Below are 8,233 nucleotides of genomic sequence, written 5' to 3' on the forward strand. Positions count from 1 at the left end.
AATGAATGCTGCTCTGCCACCTGGGCCCAACCAGGCTCCCAGCTTGGCAGCAAGACATCCAGTGCTCACCTAGAGAGCCATGGGAAGTAGTTAGCAAGAGAGGATGAAGGGCTGCAAAGCACAAGTGCAACTCCTGGCTCAGGCTCGGTGTGGCTGCCCAGAGGGAACCAAAATCACCTAGACCCCCGCCACAAACACTCAGCTAGCTCTATCAGGATTGCTGAAAGGTAGCAGCCTCTCCTGGGGTGCGGAAGGGAGATGCATGTGTAGAAAACCTTGCATGCTAACATCTGGTGGGGAGGGACCCTAAAAGGTCAAACTTCAAAATCGCCAACAGAAGCATTTCTGAAAACCTGGCACAGTGACTGGGGTGCTATGGAAACTGTTTAAGTGAATTTTGAGCCCCAAAGGAGGTTTCTTTGCTGGTGTTTGTTCTCTCCCCCTTATCAAACGTACTAGCCTTTCGATCTAACAACTTGTGCAGGTAAGTTGCCACCAGGAAGCAAGCGAGCGACAGACTGCAGCTCCCAAAGCAGCTAGGAGCTCAAGCTGCCTCTGGGCAGGGAGGGAATCCGCTGGGTTGCCCTCGAAGCCCTGGGATCTAGCTGAGCACTGGAACAGTTCGGACCAGAAGGGAGGGCAGACAGACAGACAGACAGACAGACAGATGGGGCATCTAGATCGGGGTCATGCCAGAAGAGCGGTTCTTGTTTTCTTTGGTCCACACCCCAGAACTGCGGGAGTCTAAGACTTATCTCACCACAGTCCACTAATGGGCTGAGGTCCAGCCAGCGCCCCACACTCAGCCGATCAGCCTGATGATTAACCTCTTAAAACCTACAGCGCAAACAAACCCAGCCCTCAGGAAAAGGAACGCCAGTAATGACGAGGGACAATCTTCACTAGATGCCGACCAGCATCTATTCCTAGGCACCAAATCCACTCGAAAATCAAGGACAGCTAGAAAACACTCGCATGCCAGTCTCCTTCAGACTTCTCAAAATCAGGTCGCACACATGTTCCTCCCTCCTTTGGCCCCACTTTCTCCCCAGCTTCATGCTGGTGGGGGTTGCCGAGGCAGCCTGCTCCAGCAGCCACCGACCCCTTGTAGACTCAACACGGGAGCGCAGTGCATCCCAGTGGACAAACACGAGAAGCGCAAGTAGCCTTTCTCTGCTTCCATCTGCGTCGTTTCAGCCTAAGTCCCACCCCCCGACCCAGGAGCACCAGCTCTGGCCAAAGACCCCTTACTTGAGGGCAAGGGTAGTAGGCACCCCGCCCTGCGAATGGGGCAACTGCATCCTAGAGACCTCTAGGCTGCCCAGGACAGAATCCAGAGGACAGAGTGACTCAGTGGGTGGGCAAAGTTTGCAGAGAAGGGTCTTTCTGGCCGGCCCCTTAACCGAGCTGGGCTTGAGTTCCTGCTGGCCCTAACGTCCCAGACACAGACAAGCCCTGTGTGCCCGTGTGTCTGTGAAAGGTGGTTCGGGGGTGGTTGCCTGTTATCGCTCCCCAGAATCCAAGCTCTCTAGACCCAGCTGTCCCTCAGTTGCGTGCGACCTTCTGCCCGGAGGTCACCCCCAAAGCAGCTGGGTCGGCAGCTGGGCTCCTACTACACTCCTGTTCAGGGCCCCCAGGGCCCCGAGAGACAAATAGAAGGGCTGGCGGAGCAGCTGTGGGGTTCTGGTCTCCTCCAACTCCGTAGCAAAGCTGGCTCTCGGGAACTAGGAGGGCTGGTGGCTTTCCCCAGCGGCTCCGGCGTCAGCCCGGCCCCCGAGTCCGCCGCGCCCAACGGCCCGCAACTCGCGCCGGGCTCCCGAGAGGAGGCGCGCCGGGGCCACCGGCCAGGACACTGCGCTGCTGGCGTCCCGAGCTGAGGGCGCACCTGGCTTCCAGGTCACTGGGGCAAGCGACCCCAGACTCGCGGAGCTCCTTGCCCGGCCGCAGGAACCAACAGCAGGCGGCCGCGCTGCGCGGCTCCCGGTGCACCACACGAGCCGCCTCAGGGAGGCAAGAAGCGGTGCCTTCGTTTGCAACAGTGAGCAGCAGCCCAGCCCAGCACCCACGCACCCCCACGCACCCTACCTCCTGACGGGTCGCTCACCTGAGTCCTAAAAGCTGTTGGATCCACATGGTCACGTTTCGGGGAGCCGAGACTCAGACCTTGCTTGCCCCGGCCATCTGCGCGGCGCCCGCGCCCGCTCGCTCCCGTCCCGTGGCGCCGCTCTCCGGCTTCGGGCCGCCGCCACCCGCCGCCCGCCGGCCGCGGGGCGCACAGCGAGTCAGAGCGCGGCCGCGCGGGGCTCCATGCCGGCCGGCGCGCCGCCGCCGAGGGGGCGCATGGCTCAGGCGGGCCGGCCCGCGGGGGCGCACATCCTCCCGCCGGGTCTCAGGGCCCCCTCCGCAGGTCACACGGCGCGAACGGCGGCGATGCGGGCACTCTCCGGAGATGTCACCGGCCTCGAGGGTCCGAGGAGCGCGGCTTCGCCCTCCGGGGCGGCAGGCAGCGTAGCCGGTGGCGCGACGCACCGTGCAAGGACCTGCGAGGCTGTGATCGGCGTGGCCGAGAGGCTTTAGAGGATCACCCCTCTGGCCTCCACGCGCCGCCAGATCCTAGTGGGGGCTCCGTCGCGGGTTCCGCACCGATCAAGTTGCCGGAGAGCTCCGTCTGAGCGCTCGCTCTGCAGACGGCTGAGGCCGGGAGGCTGGCAGGAGGCGGGCAGAGGAGGCGCGGGGCGAGGGCGCGTGGAGCGCGGGGCGTGGGGACGCGCGGCGGCGGCGCCGCGCGGAGGAGGCGCGCTGGGATCCCGGGCCCCGCCGCCCGCGCCCACCGCGCCCTCCGCAGAGCCGCCCGCGCCGCTTGGCCGCCTCCCTCTGCGCGGCTGCCTCCGGGCGCTTGCCCCCGCCTCCGCGAGCGGGTCCCAACTCCGCCCGCCCGGCCCGGCTCACGTCACCCTCCTTCCCCGCCCCTCAACCTGGAGTCGGAGCTCCCAATCCCGCCGGCCGGCTAGGCTCGCCAGCCCACCTCGCTGGAGCTGGACTGGCGACCTGGGCTTTGAGTGGCCTGGGCGGTGCCGGAGACAGGATTCTGGCCCGCCCCTTCCCCATCCCTAGCGGCGTCCCGGTCTCCACCTTGGGAAAGGCTCGAAAGAGGCCGCAGGCTCCGATTGGACCGCCGGGCCCCGCCGGATGGTGTTGCCACGGTAACCGGATGGCATGCGAAGCAGTTAAGAGGTTCGGACCCGGTTCTAAGTACGCCCAATGGACGCGGAGGGCTGATTTGGGGAGGGGACGTTCTTGTGGGGCTTAGGGAGCTAGGGCTGTACGAAAAGTTTCCTCCCGCGGAGCTGCAAGCCGCTGGTGACGCGAGAAGCTGTGGGAGGCTGGGGAGGGTCCTCCCCTCTGGGGAGTCCTCCCCACTACCTGGGCCTGGCCTCCGTCCAGGCGGATGAAGTTTTAGCGTTCGGTTGGAGCGTGTTCCCGCCCGGTTATTTAGTCTCCAGCCCAGTGTCCTTCTCCCTCCTAGTTTTATGGCAACTGCTGCCTTCTCAGAGCCAGAGAGTTCGGAACCTGGGTCTCCCAGACTCTCAGAAATCTTGTCCACTCCCCGATCCAGCACTTCCCGGTGCCTTACCTGGTTAGTCGTATCGGCATGGCCGGTTATTGAAAGATAGGCACTCTGAGGTCCTCTTTCTCTGACAGACGTGACACCGAGGCAGAGGCTCCCATGGAGGCCGGAGCTGCTGAGTCCCTGAGGAATTGTAGGGACAAAACCCAACTTTGAACTCCACACACCGGGGCGGAGAAGTGCAAAGTCAAGAGCCTTAGAAATGAGCTGCAGCCAGCGGCCTTCCTGAATGGACAGGAGAGCCCAAATCAGGAGGGTAAAGAGAAGCTAGCCCGGACTTGGCAGAGTGCTGTGTGCAGTGGTTTCAGCCCAGAAGTTGCCCCCCTCTGAGAGGGTGAGGCCTCCCTAGGAGGGTTGCTGCTGCTGCTGCTGCTGCTGCTGCTGCTGCTGCTGCTGCTGCTGCTGGTGGAGGAGGAGCCAACAGAGTCTGGCTGGGACTCACAGTGAGCCCCAGGCAGGCCCATCCCCCAGCCTCCAGCCCAAGATATTTGGCAGCCAGAGATTCCCCTCACCCAGGCTGGACAGGACAGGGTGGTTCTGTTTTCCCTCTCAGGACCTAAGGAAAGAGCAACATGGTAGCAAGAGCCTGGACATGGGTGCCAGGTGCCACTGCCCTGGGGCCCTGGGGGTATTATGCAGCCTCTCTGACTCGTGGTCTTCTCATCTATAAGACCCGTTTCCTGTCGCTTCCCTCTGGAGGTTTTAATTAGAACTAAATGAGTTGGCCGGGCACACCTGCAACTGTTACTAGCTGTGTGCCAGTCTGTAGTCCAGAGATACCCAGGTGACTCAGCACTTGGATTGTTTGGCCACTTTGGGGTCATCTTCCCATCCTGGTCCTGAAGGGTTGTGGAGAGATGATGTTACAAAGCCAGGAGGCAGGGAGGTCCTAGCAGAACAAGCTGGACCCAGTTGCCAGCCAGGAAGGAGATGCCCGCACTGCTGCCACCTAGCGGGAAAAGCTGGAGTGCTGCAAAGGAGGACCTTCCAGCAGCCGGAGGAGTCCTTCCGGTGGCATCTTAACAGCCAGGTGGCTGGGGGGAGGGGTGGGAGTGGAGCGGGGTTCTGACCTGGTTTCTTCTTACAGACCCTTACAAGATTCACTGCCCTCTGAGAATGTGGTAAGTGCATCCCCATTAAGCTTATGGTGTTAGTGAAGTGTATTTTCAGTGGTTAATGAATCAGGGTTGGGATGCAGCTAGATGAAGAGCCTGTACAGCTTAGCCTGGGTGAGACCCTGGGTTCAATCCCCAGCACATGCACAAAAACAGATTAATGAAGCCAGCGTGTGACTTAAACATGCATGTTCTTGTTCACACATTAAATAAGCAACTACCAATTGCCAATAAAACTGACAGCCAGATGCACTCTGAGATGCTTGCAACCTCAGTTACCTACAAAATGCCTTTAGCTTCTGTTTGATGGCACAGGTACCACTCAGCCCTCAGTCCGCCACCTACAGTCATGACTCAAGGAAATTCTCAACTTCCATGAGCATTAACGAAGCCAAGATCACATTCCCTTGCCCATGTTTCCAGACCTGATGGGTACTATCCTGACAGGGAGAGGCTGGACTAAAAAAGACGATGGCTAGAAGCGTTTTCTGCAAGCAAGGATGGGCCCATTAAATGGCACAATTCTCCAGGAAAAGAAAAAGGACCGACCACAGCAACACAAAACAGGGCCTCTCTATTTAGGCAAGGGAGGGGACCCTCAGCCCCCATCAAGACTTAATATAACATTTAGAACCCAGAACCTGGCCACAAAACTTCAGCTTTCCCTAGGGTAATGCACATCCAAACCTCCCCAAGACAAACCCTTGTGCATTATTTCTTTGTTTTTCTTTATCTCTTGATTTAAAAAAAATCCCTGATTATTTTACAGATGGGAAAACATTAAAACTTCCATCTCACCATGTGACCTGTTCCCTAGAATTCAAGGCTGTCTTGTAGCTAGCTGGTTTATTTTTCTTGCCTTAAGAGCTGTCTAGGGGGCGGGGTTTGTCACTCCACCTAATGCACAGACATATACATGTACGCACATGAATGCAAACACATGCATGCATCCACGCATCCACACATAGGCACACATTTGCCAGCCTCAGTGAGCAGACAGGACCCCTTACTGGGGCTCTCTGTGCAAAGTGCAGGTCCTCCTGTGGCTTCTGCCAGTTTCCCTTCTGCCTGGCAGACATCTGGGCCTGGAACCGCTAAGCATCTCCTCACCTCTCCCTTTCCCAGTTTCTCAACAAAGGAGCCACAGCCCCACAGGAGGTCCTCCTTGAAGCTCTCTGAGGCCATTTACCTAATGGCCTTCCCAGACTTGACTATTTTTAAAACCCATCCAAAGCCAAATTGAGCTGCCGTTGTTCATTTTTCTCCCAAGGAGGTAAATGTGTCTTAAGCATGACATTTGATTAAGTAGCTAAGTTTGGGGTTTCAAATGGAAGGGAAAATGCTGATTAAAATCATTATAAGTTTCCGCAAAGTGTTCATACAGGTGTCTTCCCCACCTTCTCTGCCTTGCAACCCCCCCCCCCCCGCGCCAAAAGTCACCTTGCCTTCTCAGAGAGGTTCAGTGCTGGGGGCTTTGGGAATCGCTCCTGTCATCCCAGCTGTCTCCAATGAGGCTGCCTGCTGCTGAGCTCAGGCAGGAGCCAGGCTAGCCTGTCAGAGGTGGGAGTGAATATGACAGACATCTCCACTAGCAAAATGGCTCACAGGACAGGCAGCTTGCAGCTCAGGGCCAGCAAAGGAAATGCAGGGGCTCTACTGCCCTGTCGGACACAATGTGCTGCATGCAGAGATGGGAAAAGATGCCCTCGATGGGAGCTAAGCAGAAGATGGAGCCCCCAGCGCTCTGAGTCCTGCTGCAGGAGGAAAGGGGGATGCCCAGTCTGTCCCAGCAGGAACATGCCCCTGGTTGTACAGCTTTCAGGCATCTCTGGGCAACAGCTGTGTCTTTTCTATTTAGATGGGAAAGGATGACAGAAAAGAGGGCCCATCTGCCTTGCAAAGCGGCACAATCAGAAAGCATTTCCCTCGCACTACCAGGTTGGGAGGGATAGTAGCCTGATGCTGGAGAGAAGAGAAAGTGGGTGGTTCCTAGGTGGGCAGACAAAGGGTGGGGCAGACGCAGGCTTGGGCAGACACAGGCTGGGGAGCCCCATCTGGGGAGCGAGGAAGCCCCTGGGGAGATGCTCCAGTGCCCAGATAATTCTTGCTTTTCCCAACTGTCACAAGTCCCTAAATCTAAGGTTTCTGTCCTGTGTTGCAGTTCTGTCTGTTCCACCAGGCTTCCGGGTGTCTCAGCATCAGTATAAAGCAGTATGGATTGGAGACAGGCGTCTCTACCACAGACCAGCCAGGAGGGAGACAACCACAGTGGAGAGAACCACAAACAATAATTAGGACACAGAGACCACCTGAGGTAGAAACTAGAGGAAAAGCTCCTCCCTCCCCAGTTTCCCAGAATGCTCTGAGCCTTAGAGAAGGTCCTGGAATGGATGCCACCCTTCACCAGGTTCTCAGGACAGGCATTAACTGAGCCATTAAGAAGGAAGGGATGGACAACCTAGGGTGTGAGGGACAAGACACCTGACTACACTTGAGCAGAGCAGAAAGGGCTTGGCAGGAGAGATTCTGTGTGGCCAGTGTCTCATCGGTGGCATTCACACTAACTGGGAAGGGAACATGTACTCAAGGGGTTTGTGGAGCCTGAGGTGTGGAGACAAGACCGTGGAGTAAGGCTCTCTGGAAACAAACATGGCCCAGTTAGAGAAGCTCCTCCAGTACCAAGGTGTGGGGTGAGGATGAGATCTGGTTGCAGCCCATGAGGCTCTAAGACTTCTGGCTCCAGGCAGGGGCAGCAGAGTGTGACCCCAGCTTTGAGTTTGTACTGCCTATGTCTCTCTTGAGTCAGCTCATAAACCACACCAGCCAGCTCAGACTGGATTTCCTTATATCAAAAAACACCCCCAGAATTCAGTAATGGCGCCAACCAGGTCTGAGTTCCTGCTTGTGGTCACAGGTGTCAATATTCAACACAGCCCTGCTCCATGCCATATTCATCTAAGATCTGACCCGGGAGCTGACCTTTGATGAACATCTCCAGATAGACAGAAAATGATGAGAGACATCAACAGAGCCCAACCATTGTAGCTAGAGTTTTTCTGCCTTGCCCACAGTTAGGACAAATCTCTGTCACCCACCAGTCCCACAGCCGCTCAGACCCAACCAAGTAAACACAGAGACTTATATTGCATACAAACTGTATGGCCGTGGCAGGCTTCTTTCTAACTTGCTAAGTTCTTATAGCTTAAATTAATCCATTTTCATAAATCTATACCTTGCCACGTGGCTGGTGGCTTACCGGCGTCTTCACATGCTGCTGGTCATGGCGGCGGCTGGCAGTGTCTCTCTGCCTCAGCCTTTCGCTTCCCAGAATTCTCCTCTCTCCTTGTCCCACTTACTTCCTGCCTGGTCACTGGGCAATCAGTGTTTTATTTATTGACCAATCAGAGCAATTTGACATAGAGACCATCCCACAGCAAACCATAGTCCTACAGTGTCTTCTGGGAATGGATAAGATCACTTCTGTTCACAT

The 8,233-nt window shown here is 57.0% G+C and overlaps 1 protein-coding gene across 1 annotated transcript in view; it reads right to left on the reverse strand.

Moving 5' to 3' along the window:
• The window catches only part of Ajap1 (adherens junctions associated protein 1), a 115,142-nt gene extending 112,386 nt beyond the window's left edge, over positions 1-2,756 (reverse strand). The window contains exon 1 of the mRNA XM_028883063.2: positions 2,105-2,756. Within this exon, the coding sequence (XP_028738896.1) occupies positions 2,105-2,133 (29 nt within the window). The 5' untranslated portion in view covers positions 2,134-2,756. The remainder of the gene's footprint in view (positions 1-2,104) is intronic.
• Between the last annotated feature and the right edge of the window lie 5,477 nt (positions 2,757-8,233).

Source organism: Peromyscus leucopus, chromosome 2, assembly GCF_004664715.2.
Source record: "Peromyscus leucopus breed LL Stock chromosome 2, UCI_PerLeu_2.1, whole genome shotgun sequence".
Lineage (NCBI taxonomy): Eukaryota > Metazoa > Chordata > Mammalia > Rodentia > Cricetidae > Peromyscus > Peromyscus leucopus.